Below are 27,500 nucleotides of genomic sequence, written 5' to 3' on the forward strand. Positions count from 1 at the left end.
TCGGTAACGTTGGTGAATTAACAGAAACGGAAAGAGAGGGATTCGAACCCTCGGTAAACAAAAGCCTACATAGCAGTTCCAATGCTACGCCTTGAACCACTCGGCCATCTCTCCTACATAATCTTATTATTGACCAGAAACTGAGTGAATAGCGAGTTTTCGTATCCCTGCAAGTACAGGTACAACCACAACCGCTCGGGGGTTCCATGGTTCTATTGGAATAATTCCTTTCCCATTTCCATGGATACGAGCGGAACTATTACTTACTATTTCATCTAAGCTATTTCATCTAAGTGGAAGAATCCAGGATTCTTTTTTTTTACTAGGAATTCCGCTAACTCGAAAAGTTTGAGTTTGGTTTTTCTCCAAAGAGAAAAAGAATGGAAGAATTCTTCTTATTCCATAATAACCCTAGAATTCTGTTTGCATAACGTACGCTACGCCATACAATCGAAATAGAAAATAGGGTATGGGACAATTAATGACTTTGAAAACGCGAAATAGCTGATGAGAGAAGTTGTTGTTGAGAAATAGGAAAGTGGAATGAAATCCAATCTTAGTCAAATATTTCATATCTCTCCTTGTCCAAACAGAAGGAAAAGGAGACAATTTGAGCTGGGCGGAAAGCCCATATCTCTCTTATCCATTTAGAACATATGGATCTATTTATAAGAATCGAATTTGTTTGTTTTTATGTTATTTTGTGAAGTAATGAAAATCAATCATTCTATATAGAATGGGTTGCTAATTATGCCTAGATCCCGTAGAAATGGAAATTTTCTTGATAAGACCTCTTCGTAGCCAATATTTTTTTCGAATAATTCCGACAACCTCTGGAGAAAAAAGGGCATTTAGAGATGGTGCGATTTGACTCTTTTTTCTTGTCTCTTTTTTTTAGCCCTACACCTCATTCTTACGAGAAAGAGAGGGGGTTCGCATAGAGAGAACCAAATTAGTAAAGGAAACCCACGCCACGCTTGGGGAAGGTGAGGTGAACTAACAATTCCTTATGTCGTGTATCCTCGATTGATGCAGCCTCAGATGCTTCAATTGTAGATTTTAGTATTGAGCGAAAGGTTACACCACCTATAGGTTCTGTATTACAGGCCAATCCTACTCCACTAGTACCAATAGGCGGCATAGGGGAAAAAGCACAACACCTAGGAATAGGAATCAACAACACAAAAACTTTCTTAATAATTACCCAGCAAGAAAACGTATGCGCTTTAGCCTCATCCCTTGCTTGTTGACCCGAGGGATCCCTTCGTGACGGCCTCTAGATTGAACTAGGGCTTAGAAATACTGATTTCACTGATTCAGCTATTTCTGTCCTAATAGGCAAGAAGTCAAGTTTTCAACTAGATTGATAGAGAGGAATGACAATCGTCCGGTGCACATGTGAGAAGTAGAATGAAACTTCCTAGTCAGAATCTTCCTTGTGTCTAGTTGATAGGATGATCTGGTGCAAGCTGGTTGTGGAAGCGGGTGCTTTCTATCTGATCAAGTAGAAGTTGTCTATTTTGGAGACATATAGGAGAAGAAATGCTTAGCATCTATGGCTACGTCGCCTATGTGCAGTAAAAAGAATCCCTCCTTCAAGTTGGTATGACTTGGTTCTGATGCTCTAGATGTCCTATGATGAGAAAGATCAGTTCTGTAGACAATGAGTAAGAACAATAAAATCCTGCTATTGCTATATAGTCTAGTTGACAGCCAATATTGATAAGAGTTTGACGGGGACAATTCTGCCTGAAGGACTCACCTTCTCTGGTCAAGCAGTGTAGAACAACCAATAGTTGAATATCTTCCCAAGAGCAGTAGTTTCAAGTCAAGCACTGAACAAAGAAGAGTGTTTCAGATGGCTATCCTCTTTTCTCTAGTAGTAGAAGTTTACTTCCCCATGAGTTTACGCTTTGACTGTCTCAGTCGGCTGGAGTCAATAAAGTGGTTCTTCTTCATTATTCAGAATTGAGTTAGGTTCACGGAGTTTCGTAGAGTACTTTGTCATTGACTTTCTTCTACAATGAATTCCCAAGCGCCAAGCTCCAAAACTTATTTACCCTTCTCCTTCCCGATAGTAGTAGAATGACTCAAGGCTCAAGAAGATTGACCCTAGCGCAGATGTACCCGATTCACTACTCTATTTGTAAGACACTTGCTTTTGAATTGCTTGATTTGACAGAAAGTTCGAAGAGGGATGACAGACAGAGCCAAGTTCTTATACTACTCTGCTTCAGATAAGCAAGGCTTAGGCATCGCCAACTCCATTTGTTCATTGAAATCGACTGGACTTGAACTTGATGTGTGGTTGACTTGACTTCTTCCTTGTACCGTAAGACTTTCATACTAAGCATGTGACTCTGTCCGGTGAGAAGACCAGATCATTAGAACTAACTAAGTAGAATATGAAAACAGTAGGTAATAGATAATCTTGGACTCCACAAGTAGAAGAATAAAATCAAGTGAACGGTAACTACTTTAGGGTCTATGCTACCGGAAAGTCATTATAGAGCTAGTAGACAGTACCACTTCATAGTTGAGGTATGTGACAGTAGTGAACCAGTTGTAGAGGGTGTGGATGTGAATACAGTGCAAGTAGAAGAAGTTGAAGCTGATGAGGCCATTGTGTCCATGTGTGCAACCTCATCTAATCCTAATCTTTCTACAATGAAATTGAAAGGGGAAGTAGTAGCTAATAAAGCTATCTTTGCACTGTTAGACAGTGGGAGCACCCACAGCTTTATCAACCCAGTGGTGATTGATGGGATTAAGTGTAAATTAGTGAAAACTAATCCAATGGTTGTGACTGTAGCAAATGGTAAAAAAATTGATAGTTATGCTAAAGGCACAGGGCTATCTATTCTTTCTAATGAGGAAAGCCTGCAGATATCTAGGTTGGAAAGCGTACATTCCCTTTGTCAGAGGTTAGTGGAGGAGGTAATGGAGTAGGTGTTTCTGGTCGTAGCTTCGGTGGTACTGGTCGCGGGACGGGTAGCTCGACGGTGGTAGGTGCTGGTCGTGGGGGAAAGCCCAGTCACGTGGTCGTGGTACTCCGACTGAAAAGAGGGGAGGTGGTAGGACTGGGACTCAGCAGAAGGCTAGAGTAAAGGCTGTGAAGGTTATGGAGGATGTAGCAGACCAGGAATACGTTGAAGTGCAGCACGTAGCCGACCATGAGGATCCTGCCTTATCTGATAGCGGGTACGCTTCTAATATTTGGGTGTCCTACTTACACACTGATTGATACGGGGGCGAGTCGATCCTTTGTCTCCCTTGTCGAGATTCATGGCTGGTTGAGAGAGCATCTTGAGGGTGTCTACATCTTAGGGCATGCAGTCGCGAGTTTCGAGCATTTGTCGAGATAAGAAGGTGAGGGTGTCATTTTCTGTTTTATTCGGTACTTTAGTCCGAAACCAACACCTACTGATCAGGTACTAGTAGTTGGAGTCTAGTACGGGTTTTTTCACTAGTCAATTTAGTGGAATCTGATAGCACTGGCCCCGAAGGATAGTTAAACGCAAGATCTAGGACTAGTAGATCCCCCCTCTGACCAGTATACTCATACGGGGTTGCCAGAGCACTCATCCCTGTCTCAGCACCTCTCTCCCTTTCCAGTGGACTGAATCTGTTACCCCACTTTGCTTCAGCTTGTTTGTACATCACCAGTGCTTTCTTCCCTAATAAGCTCATCATCCTCCCACTCCTATAGAAGGTTCAAAAAGGGTTGGAGGGTTGGAAACGTATACTCATTTCCTTAGGGAGTCGGATGGTTCTCATAAACTCTTTTATAAAGTAAATGCGCTCCCTTTACACTTTGATGCTTAATGAGAAAATAACTTTGATTAATACGATCCACAGATCTCAGATCCAATGGCTAATGTGGATGACAAAGGGAATGGGCGCACAATAAACACGCGTGGGTTGGGATGAACCCGATGCTTAAAGCCACCTGGTCAGTCAGCCAAAGTTCAGGCCCTCCCTATATATCACTCTTGCTACTGTACATCAGAGTACAACATCGAGGAGGCGTTGAATGAAGACCGCCCATTCAGAAAAAGCCCCCCTTCAACCCCCTGAGAAAAATTCCCTCAATATAGTAAAATGTTTTATCCATTGATATGAGCATTTCTTGAACCTCGGTGAATGTCGCGAAGTCCGAGCCAAAAACCCTAATCCACTTGACCTATGAAGAGAAAACACGTTTAATATGTATAGTTTTGAAGAATGCATTGATTTTTCTGACTAGATCGATACATCTTGCAACTTATTTTCTAGACAGACAACTAGCTTTCCTAAATAAGTTTGCGTTTCAACGCCAATAGGAGCACACTTGTAGCTGCTGAAGTTGCCAACTTTTCCCGCCATTGTATAATTTTTTGCCGCAAGTGCACTATTTACTTCACCGCGTACAACATGAATTGTTGGTAGCAAAGAACAGCACCTGATAGAAAGGAAGGAAGCTAACCAAGCCTCTTCTGTTTAAGCTAGACAAAGCCAGAATAAGAAAGAAGGGTACAGTAGGCTGGTGACCCTGACGATAGCACTAAGAGTGGTTGAAGAGTGCCTCGGGACTCAATCGTTGAAGAGTGCCTCGGGAAATAGAATAAAAGCACTCCTCCTAAAAGACTGATATCCAGCTCCATATAATCCAACAATTGTGCTCTATTTTCCTGAAGAGAAGACACTTGAACTTCGTCATGTGCTATTGAGCCTTTTGAACCTAAGTGCGGACATAAAGTCTTAGCCAATGTTTCTAGACTATTAGGGAGTTGAGTGTATGAATCTCGTAGATGGAACACCAATTTATTATTCCCCCTTTTTTTCCTATAAATTGATAACTGGTAAAGCTTCTTGTTCCTCATCAGCGGTTTGATAGTGTACTCGACCATATGACTGGCTAAAAACTTCATTAAGAGAATACCATCGAATCGTGAGAAATTCGAAAAGTAAACAGTTTTAACGCCCTTGTGAGTAGATCCCAGGCTATACGCTCTATAAAATCTACCAACATTTTAGTACTCCTTTCTTCAAGGGAAGGTATTATCAAATTGTAATCTTCACAAAAATATGTGTCTATTTGATCATCCATGGCAGCCACATCATCCCCCGGATTCACCACTAAGAGCCCCGCAGCATAAGGTACAAGCACATTATTTAGTATAACAGTCTCTATATCGGCTACAATGAAAGGAAAACATTTCAGTTTCTTCTGCTTCAATGCCGTGATACACTCAGGATGTTTACGATACCTACCCAGAGCTCTTGCTCTAACTTCTCGTGGTTCACCCCTAGCTATGCCCGCTTCTATGAAATTCCAAATTATGCTTGCAATTTCATCGGAGCTAGGCAACTCTTTGTCAGTGATTTCATGCCTACCAAGCAGGTACACTCTAATGTATACACCCTTTAAGAAAAGAAATCCTTCTCGTATTCTGCTGCTTTTTTTATTCATTTTATCCCAATAATAGCATAGACATCATATATTTATTCTTGCAAGCTCAAGTGCTTGATTGTTGACAAATTCTTCTCTCAGCAGGGCACCTCAGGTACCTGTCTATAGTTTCCTGTCTTGAAGGTGGGCGAACCCACACGAGTTCAAACCCTACTTTATTAGTCATCAATGCGATTTCTCGCACTTTTCCCCCGAGGGGGTACACTTTTAAGGCATGCAAAACGTGCCTTACAGTCATGTTGGACGAGGCTAGGCGGTGAATGCAACGCAGGGAAGTTTTGTCCCGGTTCGAGAGGTTGAGCGAGCCAACCAATTCGATGTTTTGAACGGCCAAAGAAGAGGTGTTTACTCCTCTTACCAATTGAGGCACAACTTTTTGTTTTGACTAGGGCTTCAGAAAGGTTGTAGTTTCACGAGGAGCCCATAAAGCGACTTGTTTTACCTATGGGATGTGAAGATTGGCTCTGTACCTGACACGGATTGATTTAAGAACAGTGATGAAAGAAATCAATTTATGAGAGACCATATTTCTGTTGTTTCGGTACAACTCAAGATCAGTTAAGGAAATAGGGAATAACAATAGTGAAAAGAATAGAAATATATAACCAATGGAATGGAAAAGAAGGAAGTAGTAGCGGGACAGTCCTTTATTTCCCCCTTTAGACCAACTACAACAAGCTCGCTCCTTAGGTCAGCTCTCTGCTCTACCTATTTGTTTGCAATGCCTTGCTTATCAAAATGGTATTTCTTAAGTATGCCCACTCACTTACTTATGAGCAATGCCCACTCACTTACTTATGAGCAATGCTCACTTCTCTCTGATGTTCAATGTAAGGCTAGAATATGTTCAATTCCAGGTACTCTTACTAATCCTTCCATCCAGGTGGTATGACTAGTGCTCATCTATCCTCCAAGAAGTACGTACTGCGCAACAAGAAAGAGTAGTACAAGACACTTCTTTCAGTCTGTCAAAGAGTCAGTAAGTAGGCCGGCCATTCTATCAATTACCAATTCGTGGAATTCTCATCTTCCAATCAATAAGTCTGTCTACTTAAAAGTCAGTCCAACTTGCTTGTGTTAACCTTTCCTCGAACTTTCTTACTTATAATGGGCTTGCTTGCTTTTGAAGATTCTGATTAATGCGACGATGCTTATTCTGAATTCACGCTGCTTTGCCATGATTTTTCATGAAACAACTGTTTGACAGTTGGTTGTTAGGCAAGATAAAGCCTACTAAACGCGAGGATCTCTGCGTGCACAACTCTGATATTTCGAACAGTGATATATGTGATATCCTGAGGGGATATGCCATAACAGCCGAGGTAAACTGCTGGAATTGTCACTTTGAGATTAGCACATTTTGCCTTATTTAGTACCGGTTTGTGAACTACCTCTTCTCCCAAGGAAACTACTTTCTGGGTATCGACCGTAAGGGGCAGAGGGCGCGGTATAGGAAAGGAGTGGATCAAAAGTATCTGCGCAGAAGGAAGAGGAACAAAGGAAGGCGACAAGAAGGCCAAGCATGCCCGACGAGTCAACTCTTGAAAAATAGAAAATAGATGCCAACCGCACATGAATTGCAAGAATGCGGTTAGTGATTGATTGTGAAAGCAACAATTGAATAGAAAAATAAGTCGAACTCGCTCTCTTGCCACGCCTTTGACTCACGAACTCGAGTCGGACTCATTCACTGCTGACTGAGGATCGTTCGTTCTTCACTCTCTTGCTATTACCCGCAGGGAGCGCAGCAACCGACGGTGCATATTATCATATAGAAAGAAGCGAAGCGTAGCGATTCGTACTACCGGAAAAGTGCCGCTAACCGCTAGGCAATAGAGTCCGCTTACGGGGTGGGGCGCAAGTAAGCGTAGCGAATCACATAGAGTTGCCCCTACCTGCCAGCGCGCAGATAGATAGGGCGGGCGAGCGCAGGGATGGATGTCTGAGCGGTTGAAAGAGTCGGTCTTGAAAACCGAAGTATTGATAGGGATACCGGGGGTTCGAATCCCTCTCCATCCGCGAGGGCATAAGTTCTCTCTTGCCTTATCTATAGATAAGAACGAATCTCCTCGACTCGACGGATATGATGGATGGAATGGGTAGAAGGTTTAGGTTATTGTGTGTTGATTTAGTTAGGACTTTGTCTCCCTTTCGTTATCTTCCGCCCCGGGTGGATGACCTGTGGGAGCTAAGTCGAAGATCTCGGTGTCGCCGTGAGTGGTTGATAAACAGCGATTGCTGTTTGATTTAAGGAGTCCTAACCCTGTGAAGCTTAACAGACAAAGAAAACGATAGAGACTTCCGGGTATAGGGTGACGACCTTAATGAATCAAGTATTCAGGTGGCAGAGTTATTAGCTACATAAGCGCTCAAATTCCTGAATACTTATTGCCCTGGCTTCTATGATCAACCCCTGGCACATTTAGGTTTTGATCTGAGGCTATCCTGGTCTGCTGGACCCAACACAAGTATTCATCCTTTCCAATCTGAAAAAGGTGTCGCCGAAAGCTTACCCTCTTCCGCACGGATGCTACAGCCGCTATCACTTTTGCAGGAGGGGAATTACAGAGTTCGCCTCTCGACATCTTGTTTGGTAAACGGAATTTTGACCCAGGCGCCCTAGTGTTGCCTAACCGTTCGGCCGGAGATGTCGGATGCGAGATCTTTAGCTACTTGTATCAATTTGCCACAGTGTGCTTAGATACAATGCGCTGGCAGCTGAGGCTTGGCAGGATGGGAGTGAATTAAGGTCGAGGGAGCAGGAAAGAGTTTGTTATTCGCTATTGGCTTAGTACGGCCTATACATAATAGGGCCATGACGGTTTTGGCAAGGCCTTGAACTTCATATATCCCTTTTTTACTCAATCCAGAATACCGATAAAGTCAGATTGAATCATTTTATCGACCTTTCCTTTCCTTTGGATTTATTATCATAGGTAGTGTTCGAGATCGCCTCTGTGCGGTGAACGCTCGAATGTAGCTAACATCAGTTTTGTCCTCGCGTGGTTGAAGGAGATGCTGCTGCTGGATGGAATGCTTCCGGGGCGCCATGATCCTTCTATCAGGAATAATCGAGGGCACTGACTGACTGCATCAATCATCGCTCAGTGAGCTATTAATTGCCGCCAATAGCGCTTCGCTTGCATGCAAGGCGGCTAATAAAAGCGCCAGGTAGACGCGCGGAGATGCATTTTGAGTACTGGTGGTACTGGACAAGCTCTAGGGGAATAATCTCTTTCTTATTTCTTTCTTATTTCTTTCCCATGACGACTAGGAACGGGCAAATCAAGAATTTCACTTCGAATTCCGGACCTCAACATCCTGCTGCTCATGGTGTTTCACGATCAGTATTGGAAATGAACGGAGAAGTGGTGGAACGTGCGGAACCACATATTGGATCACTCCAGTGCGGCACGAAGCCGCTGACGCTGAGTAGGCTCCTATGCCGCTAGCACGGTGGAGGTTCCGTAGCGCGTCATGAGCACCGGGCAAAGGGACGGTTGAGCAACTCAAGCGAACCGCTCTACCTGACTTTGGATAAAGATAGAAGGGAGAAGGTTGTGAAGGTGGCCTCGTTATCCACACATCTGGTCGGAGGACCGACCTGGGTTTTCACGAGCGTAGGCGGGTCCTGGAGTGCCCGTCAAGGGCGCTAGCGCATACCCCGGGGTGATCATCACCACCTGCACCTCACATCTCGGCACAGTGGAACGTGTAACCCGCCTGCTGTCCAAGTCAACCACTTAATTTCCTGTAATTCATAGCACCTAACAGAACGTAGCAGCAAGGGACAACCCACCCATACAGACAGCCTGCGGGGAGGATGGCACTACTGGCAAAGACCGTCTGGCGAAAACGCCGCAGGCGCGAAGCGTGGTGGGCCTGCGCCGGGGGAGCATAGGGAGGAAAGGGAGCCCGGACGGTGGAAGAGCCAGGGGAAGCCGGGTCATTTGACGGAAATGGAAGGTCCGAGCAGCTCATTCATTCTTGGAAAAAGAGGGGGGGAGCGAGCCAATGTATCAATGAATAGATACAGTCAACGGTAGACAGACAGCGCTGCCTACACGCGAATTAGCTTCCGAACAAGCAAGGGATTGAGCGCGAAAGCCGTTGCGCTAACGCGCATCCTCTTGCTGGTCGAGCAGTCTCAATTTCACTACAGGATTTGCGAATGAATGCTGGGCTGGGCCACCTCAAATGGCGTGAGCCGCATGCGGGGAGACCCGCACGTACGGTTTTCAGGGGGATCCGGCCGGCCGGCGCCCACCCGACTAGAGGGACTGAGAAATTAATCGAGTACAAAACTTATCTTCAAGCTTTACCTTATTTTGATCGTTCAGAGGGCGATCGCGGAGTCACTGAATGAAGTCCTCCCTCCCTTTCTTTCGGGGGTGCTGACCCGCTGCGAGGCAGATATGACTAAGTGACATATTGAATATGGCGACGACTACAGCATGTCGTAGAAGGAGATAAGAGGTGGAGCCAACGACCCACTAAGACTCACGTATCTACAATTACATTCCCGAGCGGCAGTCAAACGGAGGCGTGAATGCAAGATGCCAGCGGAATGATCGACCGGACAGAGGCTAGGGCAGCTTTCTTCCCACCGCGTCCTTCCTTGTGTGTCGGAGATATAAAGCGAGTGCACCGGAAAAGAAGGGGAACTGAGTCGATCTATTCCATGGCGAAGCATCCGAAGCATAACTGCACACTCACACGATCTTTGCCGAGAGATAGGAGCATTCGGTGGAACCGGTGAACTACACTTGCTTCTTGATAGATGTGTGGGACAGAGGGCTCGTGGTACCTGCTGCCCACCCTTCCTCCGCTTTGATAACCGTGTGAACGGAGAGTGGGCAGAGCAAAAGGGAAGGAGGTCCTCATACGGAGTCGCACACTTGAGCAGTGCGGGAGACTGGAGAATGGGTCGAGTAAACTCCCTTAGGGCCGATTAAATCACAGACGAGGTTCTTTATTTTTTCTTTTTTATTTGAGGGGATGTTCTACAAAAATCAAGGCAGAGGTAAATACTTCGAAGAGGCGGCTCGGTAGGGATGGAATGGTCAATCGTCAAGTCAAGGATGACTTCTTTGTTGGCGAAACGATGGGGGAGAGAAAGCACGCCAGTGATTCTCTGAGCCGGTCTTCATTTCCAACGCCTCGGGAAACAGGTCGAGATAGATGACAGCACCTTTTTATCCTCTTCCTTACCGGGAAGGCGCACTTCTCTTCTTCTTCTGGCCTTCACCTCCTGCCCGGCCCGGAAATAGAACCCAGCCCCCTTTCTGATCCATTCATTTCTGCAAGCAGGCGGGATCCTGAGCTAAGCCCCCCTCCTATTCGAAGCCGGGTGTGGCCTCGCCCTTTTGCTCTTCCTTCGGTTTGGCTCCACGAAGGCGCCGCCTAGACTAGGAGCCCCACTCATATTCAAAAGGCGCCCAGCTTTCAAGACGATGATAATAAGTAGTTAGGCTGCCATTTTTCCAATATCATGGAATAGCATGGCCCGGGGCTAAGGTAACTCCAGTGGGAGAGCCGTGTTATGGGTGACCTTATTGCACGGTTCAGAGAGCACTTGTGTATGTGATGCAAGTGAACGTGTACGAAAAAGCTGTCGTAAAGTTTCGTTGTTCGTTCCGTCGTTGACCCTATCTATGTTTCTACGATGGCCCAAGAACACGCTCATTCTTCAGCCGTAGAGAGACTTTTGAATTGTGAGGTACCATTACGAGCTCAATATATACGAGTGTTATTCTGTGAAATAACTCGAATTTCAAATCATTCACTTGCTTCAACTACTCATGCTATGGATGTGGGAGCATCAACTCCGTTCCTTTGGGCTTTTGAGGAGCGGGAGAAATTGTTGGAATTCTATGAAAGAGTCCCGGGAGCCAGGATGCATGCCAGTTTCATACGACCTGGTGGAGTGGCACAAGATCTGCCTCTTGGCTTATGTCGAGATATTGATTCCTCCACACAACAATTTGCTTCTCGTATCGACGAATTAGAAGAGATGTCAACCGGCAACCGTATCTGGAAACAACGATTAGTGGATATTGGTACTGTCACTGCACAGCAAGCAAAGGATTGGGGATTCAGTGGTGTAATGTTAAGAGGTCGTGCGACATGAAGACATTGATAGCAATATGGGGGAAGTTCCCATCAGGCAACAACGGTTCTGCCCGACCCTACAAAAGCATGCATATGTTGTCAGTGAAGATTTTGTGTGAAGCCTTGGAGACGACGTACCCGGGGCTAGGGTGAGCTGAGGGGGGACAGCGTAAGTGAGCGAATGTGTGTAAGCCCAGTCAAAGATTCCTATTCTAGGCGGGGCGGGCCATCAACCTTCGAATGGTGTTGGTCCGTAGGACCGTGAACGGATTCGCCTCTGGCCTCTGGGCACGTCGGAACCGCATGAGTTCACCGGGGTGGAGCACGGTCCGCCAAAATCGGCATAGGTTAGGTGCTATTGATGGAACATGGTAAGCCCATCTTTCTCCATATGAAAGTGCTGCGGGCACATAGAGATGTGGGTAGAGGAAGTCTCAAAAAGCGAAGGCCGAGCTGTAGGTCACGTGACCTGCACCGAAAAGGTGGCTGACTGGGCTTTCTCCTGGATCAAAGCAGATCAGCTCGCCAAATTCGTTGATCGAATCGGGCGCCCCGGAACGTCGAATGAAAATACGTGGTCTTTCTACAACCCTATTTATATGATAGGCCCGGCCCCTTTCCCCCTATCCCTCCCTTATGTTTAGGAGCGGGATCTGCCCAAGAACGACCTGTGGTGGTACGGAAGGTACGGACTCCGCAAGCGTCCCGCACCCTCTGAGAAAGAAACTCCTCAACCATCACAAGATAAAGAAGTATGACGCTCTGTGTCTGACTCTATTGGTCATAGTTCCTTGCTGTTGCGGCCGGTGCTCGTTTGCTGAACCACCAGATCATAAGGAAAGATGCCTCTCGGGGCATCTGAGAATGATTCGAGCCGTATGAAGGGAAACTCCCACGTACAGTTTGTTTTGGGGGGGAAGGAGCCCGACAGGGTCCCCCCACTGACTTGGCCCGGGCCTAAGTGAAAGTGAAAAAGTGAAGTGGTGGGCCTACCCATCCCAACCTGGGGTATGCTGGGATTCGCGAAGAGCAGCACCTTACGATGTTCATGACCAATCGGATCTTGACGTACCAGTAGGTACCAGAGGAGATCGCTATGATCGTTACTGTATTCGTATCGAAGAGATGCGACAAAGTGTTCGGATCATTGTGCAATGTCCTAATCAAATGCCTAGTGGCATGATCAAAGCCGATGATCGTAAGCTATGTCCTCCATCACGATCTCGAATGAAACTATCCATGGAATCGTGCGCCGTGTGAAACGTAGATCATCGCCGTTCTTAACCGAGACTCAGGTTAAGCTCCGTCTCGGAACCGTCGTGGGGTTAGGAGTAAAGCATCCCGAGGTTGGCGCATCTCGTTGGGCGTGGAGAAGCATTGGGAACCCCAATATCTTTCTTCGGAGCAGTTTCTTTTCCCGTCCCCTCGCCCCGGCATAGCGCTTCGCTTCCGGTTCTTCGGAAGAATCAACTGACTTCTCCCTTCTTCATTGATCCGGGGGAAAGGGAACCGTCTACCAGTTGGGAAGCTAGACATCAAGGTTGTGGCTTGATGAGGATAACTAAGCTGACACGCCGGAGTTGGCTGCTGGCACAACAGGGTGGTGCCTTACCGCACCGCAGGCGCACGCGCGGTAGCGTTCGTGGTGGTGCTTCAGGATTCCAATGTACTGCGTCCAAGATCAGAACGAGCTTGCCGGCGGACCACTGCCGTCCCATTCTTTAGTGAGCTGGAGCGCTGCCATCTTATCCACGGAAAACGCGTCAAGCTATCGCTTCGGGTCGAAGCACTAAAAGAAAAGGACCGGGAAACGCGGCGGCATAGGAACCACGGGAACCCAGGAGGGAGAAAGACGATGTACGGGATACGGGATCCTCGTAGTAGGCTGGACCAAAATCCAGCCGAGAGAGGGCAGCCTTTAGAAGCAACAGGTTGGGAAACCAAGAGAAGGCTTCGCCTTTTCTTATCTTCTTCCCGGCACAAAAAGAGGGATTAGCATTATTGACCCCATGAGAAAGCACTAACACCTTCCTCGTTGGGGCTCCGCGCACTGGGAAAAGGCTTCCGCGACAGGAAACCGTCTACTAGTTAGGAAGTGAACATAAGGTATCAAGAGGTCCCTCACAGTCAGGTGCGATGCAATTGCCCCCTATTAGTCAAGTACCCCTCTTCCTATTTTGTTTAGGGGTTAAAATGGCTTGATGAACCCTTCCGTTCACACGCACCGGCCCCATTCACTTGCAACTCGTAGAGGCTGTAAGTAAACAGTGCCCCACTAAATTCAAAGTGACGGTGGGGTTGAAAGACGAGAGTGCCTACCTCCGAGCCGAGAGTGCCCGCCCTTTCTGTCAAGTAGGCTACTTTTTCCGGAACGCAGTCCGGAATAAGCGTTCCTGTGTATATAGATATCTTCGATGCTGTCATTTCGAAATGTCCGCTTCCTCTTTCACCTCCCAAAAAGCAAAGTTGGCTTGACGAGCGCAGATGAGGAAGCGGGAGCAATAAAACCAAGAATCTCTTTCTTTTCAAAATACTTTATTAAGATTAAGTTAAGGGGCAAAGAGAAGCGCTTTCGCTACTGAGAAAGCGAATGGTCAGCGCGAGGGTTCGACGACTTAGCCGAGCGTTAGCGAAGCGTCATTCTCATAGCGAGGCGCTTCGAGTTAGCGAAGCGCTGTAGTAGCGTCGGAGACTATGTGCTATAATGCTGAACTAAGGACGTTCCGCCTTATCTATAGAAGCAGTCAACTGAGTTCTGAACGAATGGGATCCTTGGTGGGTAATGGCTCAATCAATCTATAGATGGAAAGCCTTATGATGGGAAACTACCACGTTAGGTTTGGAGAGAGATGGGACCAGTTATAGTTTAGGGGGAGCAGATGCAAGCTTTTTCTTTCCATAGCCGGCCAAATGACTACCGGATCATCGGTCTACTCTACCTCAATTCACCATTTCGAACTTTATACAGAAGGTTTTTCCGTACCAGCTCCTTCTACCTATACCGCAGTTGAAGCACCTAAAGGTGAATTTGGTGTCTTTCTTGTCAGTAATGGGAGTAATCGTCCCTACCGTTGTAAAATAAGAGCACCTGGCTTTGCCCATTCACAAGGACTCGATTCTATGTCCAAACATCACATGCCAGCAGATGTAGTCACCATCATAGGTACTCAAGATATTGTGTTTGGAGAGGTAGATAGATAGGACGTAGTCTTGCTCGATCAGGACCCTTGCTTTATTGCGAGCCAAAACAGCTGCGCTATTCACTTCTACATATAAAAAGAAAAAAATGTGAAAATGTAGTTACAGATGTGAAAAAAGTCAATATCTCTCTGTCTTTTCTCTGGATCATTCATTGGATGATGTGCGTTTCATCAAGTATGAACTTCTTTCTTTTTTTTCTATGCAATTTCAGTACCGGATCGACATCCATTTATTTCAGTGCCCTCATCCGCGTGTATGTCTGTGTTAGATAGGCTCTGGAAGGCCTTACTTTACTAACAGGTAGGGCGCGTTACTTTTATTCTTTTTTTGCTGCTTACCCGCATGTTTAGATTATTTACTTGCCCTTTCACTTTTTCTTCGGCTGTCACCAACTTTGTTCAATGCTAGTCCCTAACCCATGAATAAGGGCTCCGCTGGCTACCGGGTTCAGAGAAGTTTGTAAGCTCTTTCTCTTTTTTTGTTTTTCGCCACCTCCTGTGTCTTTCCGTTTAAGGTCTTTAATTCGGCATTAGCTTCGTTAGAGAAAGCCATGCGTGAACTACAAAGCACGGGATCCTGAACACCACGAAAGAAAGCGTACTACTTTTCAATAAGGTCCGACTTACTTTTCAGAGAGGAGAGACATGAACTTGTTTTAGGCGTAGAAAAGGCATACGGTATGAAAGATTGATTGAAAAGAGGTAGGGACTGGTCTCGCTGCTAAGGGAGAAGGAGACCTCTGTCGGAGCAAGCTAAAGAACCCACTTTAGATCGTCGATTTCAGGTAAGGCACTCGATCAAGCCTATACATCCGGGAATTTCGCTCCAAACCAAAGACGACTTGCTTTGCTGCATTTCTTGGGCCGGGGCTTTACTTTCTTTTTTTTTGCGAAAGAAAGGCCATATGATCTACTTTCTGGTGCCGGTCCCTTCACAAGCCCCTTCTTGCTCTTATTCTTATTCGGTGGAATACAAGAGTTCTGAAGCTCCTTTCTTTCAAGTGAAAGTTGCCTATCTTTCTTGGTTCGGAATCCAATCCAGTTGAAAACAAACAATTGCCCGATGGAAAAGTCAGATGAAAGGCAAGGAGTGTAAACCACGTACGAGCGAGCGCAGAAAGCGAAATGTTTTGCAGCGAGTCAAGCGTAATACGATCAAAAGGAAATGGGGTCGATGCCTCGTTCCCCAGAGGGGGCCCCGGGTTGAAAGAGCGAGCTACATTCTTTCTTAGAAGAAAGAAAGAAAGAGGACTGATGCTTTCTTACTTCATCTTAATATAGGGATGCTTTATGTAGCTTCCAATAAATAGGAAACAAGATGACCCATGGGGCACTCAGTGACGTATCTAAACCGTCTATCCAGTACTGGCTTTTCACACTCGGGAATAGAAACTGTCGGCACTTGAAGATGAACGAAGCGAAATTACCCCCCCCAAAAAGCCCTTATACTCACCTTGGTGGGGACTGACTGCTCTCCCCTACGAAAGTAGCATCGCGATGCAGAGATCAACAACACATATTCGCATACCATGCTTATCTATTGATGTCGCAGATCAGCGGCAACTCCCATACTAAGTATGATGTCGCATATCGGTTGTCTAACTACAAGGGTGGAACCTTTTCTTTTTAACTAGTCTTAAAGTGGATGTCGCAGCCTTGAGTTCTTTTTATTGAATTCACGAGATTGAAAATTAGGATTGAATGAATAACCTGGAGATATATTCCTTTTCTCAAATAGTTCTTTAAGGGGCCTCTCTCTATCCTTGGCTTATTCAATAGAGCTTTCCTTCTTTTCATTATTCGATACTGCTGTGAGATACTACGAGAGCTCGTAGACAATATGAGATAGAGCTGACTAAGAGAAAGAAGTAAGCGGATCTTGCAGCTGTTTTCATTCCTTTATTTAGGTCTTGAACCTATTAAGTAGAAGATAAAGCACTGATCTGATGGATCAAATGCTTTCACTACTCGATCAAGGATTTTATAGAAAGGCTTGGAAAGGTAGGATTGCTGCCGTGGGTCATAAAAGGTTAGCTTACTGGCTTGATGGAATGATTTACCGGATACTCAATTTCATTTCTAATAAAGTATAGCTTTTACTTGGATAGAGCGGAAGCATAAGTAAGCGAGCGGCATGAACCTATAATATAGGTTGAGGAGATGCTACGAAAGTAGCCACTGCTCCATATAAATATAGGGATGAGAAGTTTATAGTCATAAATAACCTTATGACACTACTCATGATAAGTTGTTGTGCTTCAACCCTCATCACCTTATAGACGGAAAAGAGATGTTTCCAATTAAACCATAGATGTCCACTTCATACTTTTAGTATTAGATTTCGGCTTGCTTGGGTTCATTCAAGGCATCTTCATTTCATATCTATTAAAGAAATCAATCACGCATCCTAATTGGTGAGCTTATGCCCGCCCTAGTTCCTTCCCCGCTCTTAGTTTGCTTTACAGGAACCTTTTTTGCGAGGAGGGTTCCAATGAATCCGAGGAAAAAAAGCACATTATGGCCAGTGATCTTTAGCTGGTCGTGACCAAGAATAGGCATCTGTTTTTTAGACATAGATCAGGGCTACCAAAGCTAGCTACTAAGTAATGCAAGAAATAGGTTTACCGGTATATGTGTTTGAATAGGAATAAGCATGTGGTTGTGTGATAAGTCAGTCAAGATAGGCTCAGCTCACGGGTAAGCAACTAGGTAGAAGTAGTAAGCTTTTAGGTGTTTTAGTTGTTTCATAGGAAAGCAAGGAAGAGTTTCAAAAAAGGGTGTATTGATAATCAAGATAAGCAGTGGATAGTCTAGGGTAAGAAAATATCATGTTCGAAGATTTCACTCCCACCTGGACTTTCTTTTTGATGGCTCTTCTTTGTACCAGTTGAATCAATTACCCAACTAATTTCATTCAAAGACGCTATGAACCACTGCTTACTCGAGTGCTTGAGATATTCATTCGGTTTAAGGCACCTTCATCGTTGGAAGGAAAAAACCCTTCTCCCCGGGCTGATCATTCCCTCTAACAAGCTAAACAAGAGTCCTGGAGCGATAGAGGAAAATCCAAGGTGCAAATGACATAATATGTGAAAAGTTCTATTGAGGAAAAAAGAAAAAAAGAAGGAACTTTAGAAGCGAAAGTTGGCTATTCTCCTAAAGGAATATTGTAACGGGCATCTAGGTAATATAGAAGGCCGACCCAGTCGAATCCCTTTGTACTTATCCCTTTCCAATTCCTTTTAATAAATTCATTCCTGTTTTTTATTGGACCCAGTTTTATTCTCTTCGATTGATTGTATCTCAAAACACACACTGCTTAAATACCTTCTCTTTCTATTTCAAAGAGAAAGGATTTCCAGTCACAGACTGACAAATTTAGGACAAATTGGAACCATTAACTATATTATTTGTTATTATTTGTTAGTAGTGAACGGTTCTAATTCTAAAATGGGTATTGTATCCCCAATAGTGTTTCCTTAATGGCATAACAAAATCAAATTGATTTACGGCTAATCAGTATCAATTATAAAAAATAGAAAATGATTTCTCAATTATCAATTTCAAATAGATATGTAAACCCCAGAACAGAAATTGTTACACGGATACCGAGTTGGTCTCTCTCTTATGTACATATCCCTATAGAGAATCGTGCTTTCATTTTTCATTGCATTGAATATAAAGAAAAAAATAGAGAATTATGATATTGATATAGTGTGACCTGACCCCTGTTGGTCCAAGTGAAATTCAGTCTAGGGTTCTTAAAGATATTCTCCATTTTTTCCCTTTCCCTACAAAAAGTATAGTCTGAAGGCTAGCACGCACCATTCCTCGCTTATGATAATCTAAGGCCAAAAAGAAAGAAGGCGAACACCATAATAATACATGCCCTTTTTCCTCAATCGTCAAGGTCGTGGATTTGGATCGATTTCGGTTTTACGGGCTTCATACATTGTGAAGAAAAGTACTCGGCATTGGAAAGCATCACGTTCTGGCCACACACAAAAGAAGTCGGTGGAAGGTATGGAATTTCTCGGCTGAAGGTCAGAAAGAAAGTAATCGCTAGTGCTCTCGGTTCCAGCAACGAGTCTTCTCTCTGAGAATTAAGGAAAACAAACTAACCTTGTCTGTCTATGTTCACCTTGACATGAAAGACTCTTTTCCTAACCTTACTGTTCTACCTGGCTAGTTCACTTCACTTTTCGAGGGATCCTGGATTGGAGTTCACTTGTCTATGAGTGTCCGAACAGCTTCAGATCCTTCCAAGGCACAGGGGTTCTCTCTCCATTCACTTTGAGCTGGGTTTCTTGTGATCTTTGTAGTAGTTTTTCCGTCCCATTTTTTCGTAAATTCTGTCTTACACAGCTGTCCCCAAGGATGTCCATTCCATTCGGCAGGGACTCCATCTCGCATTCGATCTCCCTCCTTTCCCTGAAAGAGTCGAGGTCTCTCTGGACTTCTCTTTTGCCTCTCTCCCAGATTCAGAAAAAGGGAGGAAGAGGGCCGGGAGTGATTCCCCGAAAAGAGATCGTTCCCAGCATCCTCGAGTTCGTAGTCAAACTCACCTTCATCCACCTTTCATGGACTGGCGCGGGCAAGCGCCGATGTCTGGAGCAGGAGATGGAAGCTTGGGTTGAGGAGGCTGTCAACGAGTCATCAAAGGCGATAGATTGGTTATATTCGGATTCGTTTGCTTTTTCTTTTTTTTTTGTTGTGAGAGGTCTGAGTCCACAGCTGGGGAAGAGTCGTCAGATGACAATTGAAGTAGGGGTCTGCCTCTTTCAAAGGGAAGCAAGAGTCTCATAGGGAAGGAGATCCTGCACAGACCAATCCCAATCTGGAAGAGAGTCTTGTTGTCAATGAAAGCAATGAGACTATGTCACATATCTGCCTATCTCGTGTTGTGAGCTATAAAGTACCCACCAGGGGGTGGACCAAGAAAGAGGCAGGCGATTGGGTCCTTCCCATCCTCTATGATGTCAGTCTCTTTGTCATTCTTTCACCCTTGCTGAGTAGCGAAGTGAGCATACTCAAGATCCAATTCATCAATCATTTGAGTTGGTACGAACATAGGAATCCAGACTCCGCTTGATTCGATCTTCAGTTTCGACCTTCATCAGTCAGGAAAAAGAAGAAGGACCCACTTATTCCACTCAGAGAGACCGAACCAGGCAACAAAAAGGCTGAAGGAAGTTCTCTTTCCATTCCAACTAAACTAAGTGAAAAAAGGGGGAGAGCAAAACAGAAACACAGGAACAAAGAAACTATGTCCAAACCAACGAGTCCTTTGGTCGACTCTAAAGAATGTATCGGGAGTTGGGAGTTAGCCGTCTCGTAGGAGTGATAGCTGGGTTTTTCACGGAGTTTCTTCGTACGATTGAAAAAAGAGTGCTCTAGGTCGGAGAAAACAAGAAGAAGATTGTTCACCAGTCTGTCTCCCAACCTCTTTAAAGCAGCTACCTACCGTGATATGGTCTTGGGACAGCATTGGCACCTCCGTTTGCTGGATCTTCTAGGCACTCTAAAGCGCTTCCACGAGAGACAGATGGACTTTGAGTTATAGACGGAGAAGAGCCTTTAGAGGATCAAGAGTGATTCCTCAATAAAACAAATGGGATTTTGAGGGAGGGCTGAACGTGATGTACTGAAGGGTTCGCTTTCGCTGATCGGCGCCAGTCTTTCCTGCTGTGAATTTCCCAGGTCGAGAGTGGCCCTTTCCTTCTACCTTACTGAACCCATTCACCAATGATTGGATCACTCAAAGCCAAAGACCAATTCCTTCCTTTTAGGTGGTCTAGGTGGCTGGGATACTATGCCCTTATTTTTAGAGGCTCAAAGACGAGTTCTTTGAAGGAAGCAAAAGAACCCATGTGTCTCGGATGAAGTCTACCCTCTTTTTTTTGCCAGGAAGAAGAATGAGATCCAACTCAAAGTCAAGGAAAGCGGCCTAGACCACTGACTTTTGATGGAAGGCTTCTGAACATGGATTGGTCTGATAAAGCCAATTTTTCGGCGAATCAAATATTTTCTGAGAGCACTAGACCTTCTCTCTTTCAGGATTGATTCCCACTCACTGCCTGATAGCAGGCTTGGCCCATGAGACCTATTGTCTTATTGTCCTGGCTCACTTCACTACTTTGGAGGATGGGTTTTTCCCCTTTTTGGTTCGCAAACGCTCTAACCCATCGAGAAGCTCCATCCAAATTGGAGTTGATGTGAGCACTTCCCCAGAGGCAGAAGCTGAGTCTACAAAAGGGTGGGAGCATAAAATGTAGGTAAGTCAATTGCGTGTGGCCTTCAAGTATTTCGTATTGTAACAATATTCAATCGGCATCCAAACAAAGGTGCATGTACGGTTCCTAAGGGATACAATTTTGTCCTAATCAACCAACTTCATCGAGAAAGATTAAATAAGTTGATAGCGCGATCTCGTACTAACACATACTCTCTAAATATTGAAGAACTTGCATGCGGCCTTCAAGCCACAACCGCGGTATGAGTTCTGATCTCAGACTTTGGGGGCTGCTTGCCCCTTCGCGTCGACAAGGAAACTGTGGACGACAATGGGTTTAGAATTAGAATAGAACGAGGACCCTATCGAACAAATAGAGGAAAGGGCGGAAAGGGGCAAAAGTAAAGTCTAAGCGACATATGGCACGAAAAGGAAATCCAATTTCGGTAAGACTTGATCTGAATCGTAGTTCAGATCCAAGTCGGTTCAGTGAGGGCGACCGCGAAAGTCACCGAATGGGTTCGGTCCGTCTTTTCCTGATCTTTGTTTGTCCCCTCAAAAAAAGGCGTGAGAGGACGTTGCAGATGTCCGGGACGGACACGACTTCTTCTAACGCTAGAAGACCACAGGAAGAAACCCGGGACCAGAGCATGTCGTGAAAGACGCACACGGGGCGGGCGTGCTTCGACCGTGTCTCCGGGGCACAGTTGAATGTAGATATCATGAACGCGAGGATAAGGATACCAGGCCGAGAAACCCGGGCAAGTACTCCCCTAATGTGCCGATCGCTAGCGCATCCAGGGCCCCGGCGCCCAGCTCCGCTGGAGAGGCCGTCACTGATCTGAAAAGTGCGTCCGCGGTTCGGATAGACTGATTCTGCGAACGCCTAGCCCCAGGAATCAATAAAAAAACAAGTGCAAAGTTTCATTTCAGATCAGTGAATAAACCGAAAAAAGAGACCTTTCTCGCTCGGCGCCGCACTATGCTCCGCTTCAACAAATGAGAGTTTTCGGTGGAACCGGTGAACCACGCGAGCTGGTTAGATGCGTGGGGCAGAGGGCTCGTAGTACCTGATAGCGCTGCTATGCAGTGGAAGGGAAGGAGCCTAAATCGACCCCCTTCTTTCTTTTTTATTCAAAGACATAAAAGCACAGTACAAAGAGATTGGACTCTCGGATGAGACTAAGCAGCTACCGTTCCGACGCGCCCCTGACCCTATCTTGATTAAAACCGAAAACCCTCTCTAAGGTGGAGCCTAGTTGAAGCTGTCATTCAAAGAAAAAATGGGAATCAAAATCCACTTTTAGGGATATAGATGAAGTCTCGCTCAGTAAAGAGAGTTGTAGATTCGTAGAAGAGGATCAGAGTACGCGCGCTACAAAAGGCAGCTAGCCAATGAAAGTAAGTGGAAAGAATATAGTACTTTTGTACTGACCCCTCCGGGGCCCCCGGTTGTTTTGGCGCGCCCTACCCCAACGTTAGACTATTGCCTTTTTAGCCTACGCTTGCTGCTTGCAGCATGGATTCGATAGATCTATCGAATCCATGCTTCCCCCGCCCCGAAGCGAGACTCTATCCAGATCTCAAAGAATAACGAGCTAGGCGGCCGGCGGGCAAAGAAAGGGGGCGGGCCGGCCGGTCGGGGCCTTGGCGATACGTTCTTCTTTCGAAGCGTTTTGCCAATAGAGCGAGGGCGTCCTTCTGGGGTGGGGCGTTTACTTGAAAATGACAACCGCCTGTTCCAGCAGCGGGGGCCTTGCACGAAAGCAAACCGCCCGATTAAGTAGCAGTTGCTTCGCTGATGGGCCCAGTGAGGGGGGCATTGTCCCTCAGTTCTTACCAACCTCAGCTGTCCATTTCTTATTCATTCAGGGCGCCCCTAGTGGACTTGGCGGTGCTCCTTTCTCAAACCAGAACAACTCTGAACGTTAGGGAAAATAAGGGAAGACCACCTGAGCGAACCGACCGAAGGGACTTTATTACTTATCCGAACCGAACGTTAGCGGCTTAAGCTAAGCCTATCACGAGCAGCGTTGCTGCTTGATCGGCGGGGAGGAAGATCTCAAAGTATGGGGCAAAGGATCAAGCGCTTTTACTTTGCTTTGTCCCCCGGGATCCACCACAGGTTGGGTTTGAGAGCCGTGTGATGGGTGACTATCTAGCACGGTTCAGAGAGCACGTGTATGTAGTCTGCGCGCTGGTGAATGGAAGCCCCCGCCGCAAAAAAGAAGCGGCTTTTCCCACGGCTCTGTCACCATTGACTCTATTTATTATTATGGTAAATCATTGTATCAAGATGTCAATCTTAGATCTTATTTCAGTTCGATACGTCCACCTACGAGACTCACCTTTGGCTTTCGTCTCGGTAGGTGTATTATTCTACATTTTCCCAAAAGGACATTCATTCATTTCTTTCTTCCCCGTCGACCACTACGACTAAAACGACGCGACAAATCAAGACCCGGAAAGGATAAGGGACGGTGGTGGGCATTTGGGAAAGTCGGGCCGATCGGGTGTCTTCATTCAAGCGAGGGTACAGAGGAAGAACGAAACGAAGTGAGAGGCCGGGGGGCAGGGAAAAGAGTCGAGTCGATCGACCGGGAGAAGCAAAACGAAATCAGGATTTGGCCGAAAAAGATGCAACGTTATGGATACCATGACCGATCACCATCGAGAAAGAAGAATTTTTCTAAATCACTTCGGGTGAGCGGGGCCTTCAAGCATCCGAAATACGCCGGGGTTGTAAATGACATAGCCTTCCTGATAGAAAATGACGACTCCTTCAGAAAAACAAAGTTATTCAAGTTCTTTTTACCTAAGAAGTCCCGCTCTGACGGCCCGACGAGTCATCTACTAAAAAGGACCCTCCCCGCTGTGCGCCCCTCCTTGAATTATTCGGTCATGCAATACTTTTTTAATACAAAGAACAAAATGCATTTCGACCCCGTCGTAGTTCTCAATCATTTCGTGGCACCGGGTGTGGCTGAACCATCTACGATGGGGGGAGCGAAGGGAGGAAGCTTAGATAAGAGAATACGCTCTCGCATCGCTTTTTTTGTAGAAAGCTCGACCAGCGAGAAAAAGTGTTTGGCCCGAGCCAAAAAGAGGTTGATCCACTTCATTCGCCAAGCGAATGATCTTCGCTTCGCGGGAACAACAAAAACCACCATCTCGCTCTTTCCTTTCTTCGGTGCTACCTTTTTTTTTCCAAGGGATGGGGTTGGGGTGTATAATAACCCATTTTTTGAGTATGCCCGGGAACAACTCCTAGGTCAATTAAGGATCAAATGTAGGAACCTCATGGGTAAGGATAAGGTAATGGAATTGATAGAGAAATTCATAGACCTAGGTAGGATAGGCAAATTGATAAAGGGAATAGAGATGATGATAGAGATCATACTGAGAAAGAGGATAATTCCGTACGGGTACAACTCTTATTTGAACGAAGTGCAAAAAATGCGATCTTTTTTGTCTAATAGAACAAACACTAATACCTTAATTGAGTCGGTAAAGATCAAATCAGTTTATCAAAGTGCTTCTCTGATTGCTCAAGACATCTCTTTTCAACTGAGGAACAATCCAATCTCATTTCGTTCCATTTTTAGTCAAATAGTGAAGGATATTCCTTTAATAATGCCAAAAGGGGTGGAGGGGATACGTATTTGTTGTTCTGGTCGATTAGGGGGTGCGGAAATAGCTAGAACTGAATGCGGAAAGTATGGAAAAACATCTTGTAATGTATTTAACCAGAAAATCGATTATGCTCCTGCGGAAGTATCTACTCGTAACGGAATTTCAGGTGTCAAAGTGCGGATCTCATATAGTCAAAATAAGAGGGGACGTGCTATATCCGAAACGTACGAAATATAGTAAATATAGTAAATGCAGATGTAGTAGGGGTCGCGAACCGGATGGTACACAACTTGGTTTTGGAAGATATGGCACCAAAAGTAGTAGAGCTGGTCGTCTTTCATATCGAGCCATTGAAGCAGCGCGTCGGGCTACAATCGGACAATTCCATCGTGCTATGAGCGGACAATTCCGAAGAAATTGTAAGATATGGGTAAGAGTTCTCGCAGATCTTCCTATTACGGGGAAACCCGCAGAAGTTCGAATGGGAAGAGGAAAAGGAAATCCTACGGGTTGGATTGCTCGTGTGTCCACGGGACAAATCCCATTTGAAATGGATGGTGTGAGTTTGTCAAATGCTCGACAAGCCGCTAGATTAGCGGCGCATAAACCATGTTCGTCAACCAAGTTTGTTCAGTGGTCGTAACGTAATTGGTTAGTGGGGAAAAACCGGGCCGGGACTCAAAAGAATTTTACGAAGTGTTTGTTCCTGAACGAGGGAAGTGGAAAGACAAAGAGGGATAGGGAGCTCGCCTCCTTCTTTTTTGTAATCGCCGAAATTCAAATTGTACGACGACCCTTCTTGTTCCAGGCATACGACCCTGAGACGTGACGGTGTCACTTTTCCGGCCCGGTAAAGTGACAGTTATATAAATAAGAATAAGAAAGAGAAGCGTGATGTTGTCGTGTTGTCAGCAATCAAATTATCGTAAATAGATAGTACGGTTGCGTTGTTTCAATTTGTGTTCGTCGGTCCTTGGGTTACGAAGGTGTGGGCCCGCTTACTAATACGGAGAGGGTTCCGCATGAAAAAGACAATCTTGAACTTCTTCGTTTCGTTGGTAGAACCCACGCCAACTCTTTTCTCTAAAAAATAGAGAGATCTTTTGATAGTCTCACTTCTATCAATGCAATGAAAGAACTATCCCTTCCTATTTGTTTGTCCTAATGAGACAAAGAAGAGCCTCCTTCTTTACCACTTTAGGGGATGGGGGTGAAGGGGGGTTTACATACAACCGGGACAAAGTGGTTTATGATTGAATCTCAGAGGCATTCTTATCATTTGGTAGATCCAAGTCCATGGCCTATTTCGGGTTCACTCGGAGCTTTGGCAACCACTGTAGGAGGTGTGATGTACATGCACTCATTTCAAGGGGGTGCAACACTTCTCAGTTTGGGCCTAATATTTCTCCTTTATACCATGTTCGTATGGTGGCGGGATGTTCTACGTGAATCCACGTTGGAAGGGCATCATACAAAAGCTGTACAATTAGGACCTCGATATGGTTCTATTCTCTTCATAGTCTCGGAGGTTATGTTCCTTTTTGCTTTTTTTTGGGCTTCTTCTCATTCTTCTTTGGCACCTACGGTAGAGATCGGAGGTATTTGGCCCCCAAAAGGGATTGGGGTCTTAGATCCTTGGGAAATCCCTCTTCTTAATACCCCTATTCTCCCTTCATCCGGAGCAGCCGTAACTTGGGCTCATCATGCTATACTCGCGGGGAAGGAAAAACGAGCAGTTTACGCTTTAGTAGCAACCGTTTCACTGGCTCTAGTATCCACTGGCTTTCAAGGAATGGAATATTACCAAGCACCCTCCACTATTTCGGATAGTATTTATGGTTCTACCTTTTTCTTAGCAACTGGCTTTCATGGTTTTCATGTGATTATAGGTACTCTTTTCTTGATCGTATGTGGTATTCGCCAATATCTTGGTCATCTGACCAAGAAGCATCACGTTGGCTTTGAAGCAGCAGCATGGTACTGGCATTTTGTAGACGTGGTTCGGTTATTCCCATTTGTCTCTATCTATTGGTGGGGAGGTATATGAAAGAAGGGAACGAATAAGTGGATTGAGGAATGAAAGCTCGAAGACAAAGAGAACTGGGTTGCTTTAATAGAATGGAATCCTATTTAATATTAGCAATTCACATATAATCTTAAATAACGATCATCCCGCTTCCTTCCTCTGTGTGCAAAACGAAGCTGCCGTAGGTAGTTGTGTTATTATGGAATTGTGTTTTGATTCCTAGTTTAAAAAATAAACGTTGTAAGGTAACGTTTCTCGCCGGTTTTGGTAGTAGTTGTTGTTGGTTATAAACGTTAGTTGTTGTGAAGCATATGAGAATATGCCTGGTTTTGGGTAATATCTTAAGAGGTGCAACGTTCTCCGTGGGTGTTGGTACGAGTGTGGTTTTTCACAGGTCCGGAGACAAGAAAAGAGCCGAATTAGTGTAGGAATGGAGATTTCTACTTTCCGTAGTTGGGTTCGAACCTGAAGATGGTTTTGTGGTGTCTGCTTCGTCTCTAGATTATGCTTCGTCTCCAGAATCCCTAGACGCATCGATTGTTCGTGGTATGCTTGGGCTGGTCACACGGCTCCGGTGCATCGGGCCACTCTCAATTGTTTGGTTCCGAAAAAACTAGGGCTCTTCTCGTATGAGCAGGCTTATCAACCACTCAGAATAGGGAGCTTCCAGCGGGAAGTCCAGCTTTGGGACGTTGCCCCTCGGATGAAAATCGATCTCGTGGAGACGGGCTTGACAAAAGTAAGTTAGCAAGCGGGTGTTCCATAAAATGAAAAAAAAAGAAACTAGGATTCTTCCGAACTCAACTCCGTGGCCAAAACCATCTTCTCACTCTGACCCCCACATAT

General features: G+C 45.4%; 3 protein-coding genes, 2 non-coding genes and 1 pseudogene across 5 annotated transcripts; 4 read left to right on the plus strand and 2 right to left on the minus strand.

Moving 5' to 3' along the window:
* Positions 1–27: 27 nt before the first annotated feature.
* TRNAS-GGA lies at positions 28–114 on the minus strand. Its single transcript has one exon. It is a non-coding gene; the product is annotated as a tRNA-Ser (tRNA).
* A 7,270-nt stretch (positions 115–7,384) lies between these two features.
* Positions 7,385–7,471, plus strand: TRNAS-UGA. Its single transcript has one exon. It is a non-coding gene; the product is annotated as a tRNA-Ser (tRNA).
* A 2,304-nt stretch (positions 7,472–9,775) lies between these two features.
* On the minus strand, positions 9,776–11,138 carry LOC120693851 (annotated as a pseudogene).
* Positions 10,774–26,733, plus strand: LOC120693830 (NADH dehydrogenase [ubiquinone] iron-sulfur protein 2). The gene is made up of 3 exons (XM_039977048.1): positions 10,774–11,570; positions 12,566–12,809; positions 14,502–26,733. Exons 1-3 carry the CDS (start codon positions 11,118–11,120, stop codon positions 14,762–14,764), a joined length of 960 nt encoding a protein of 319 aa, XP_039832982.1. The 5' UTR covers positions 10,774–11,117; the 3' UTR covers positions 14,765–26,733.
* On the plus strand, positions 21,127–25,499 carry LOC120693822 (ribosomal protein S3, mitochondrial). Its single transcript, XM_039977037.1, has 2 exons — positions 21,127–21,488; positions 23,263–25,499. Exons 1-2 carry the CDS (start codon positions 21,415–21,417, stop codon positions 24,863–24,865), a joined length of 1,677 nt encoding a protein of 558 aa, XP_039832971.1. The 5' UTR covers positions 21,127–21,414; the 3' UTR covers positions 24,866–25,499.
* LOC120693834 (cytochrome c oxidase subunit 3) lies at positions 25,712–27,422 on the plus strand. Its single transcript, XM_039977052.1, has one exon. The coding sequence runs from the start codon at positions 25,833–25,835 to the stop codon at positions 26,673–26,675; it is 843 nt and encodes a 280-aa protein (XP_039832986.1). The 5' UTR covers positions 25,712–25,832; the 3' UTR covers positions 26,676–27,422.
* The last annotated feature ends 78 nt before the right edge of the window (positions 27,423–27,500 follow it).

The sequence above is a fragment of the Panicum virgatum genome, unplaced genomic scaffold, assembly GCF_016808335.1.
Source record: "Panicum virgatum strain AP13 unplaced genomic scaffold, P.virgatum_v5 scaffold_183, whole genome shotgun sequence".
Lineage (NCBI taxonomy): Eukaryota > Viridiplantae > Streptophyta > Magnoliopsida > Poales > Poaceae > Panicum > Panicum virgatum.

What these genes read in the sequence shown, in the direction of transcription:
- LOC120693830 (XM_039977048.1), top strand. Translation starts at nt 11,118, where the DNA reads ATGGCCCAAGAACACGCTCATTCTTCAGCCGTAGAGAGACTTTTGAAT. An exon ending in GTGGTGTAATGTTAAGAGGT is followed by an intron (nt 11,571 to 12,565) that starts CGTGCGACATGA and finishes TACCCATCCCAA; the next exon opens with CCTGGGGTATGCTGGGATTC. An exon ending in AATGAAACTATCCATGGAAT is followed by an intron (nt 12,810 to 14,501) that starts CGTGCGCCGTGT and finishes CGGTCTACTCTA; the next exon opens with CCTCAATTCACCATTTCGAA.
- LOC120693834 (XM_039977052.1), top strand. Translation starts at nt 25,833, where the DNA reads ATGGGGGTGAAGGGGGGTTTACATACAACCGGGACAAAGTGGTTTATG.
- LOC120693822 (XM_039977037.1), top strand. Translation starts at nt 21,415, where the DNA reads ATGGCACGAAAAGGAAATCCAATTTCGGTAAGACTTGATCTGAATCGT. An exon ending in GATCCAAGTCGGTTCAGTGA is followed by an intron (nt 21,489 to 23,262) that starts GGGCGACCGCGA and finishes CATTGACTCTAT; the next exon opens with TTATTATTATGGTAAATCAT.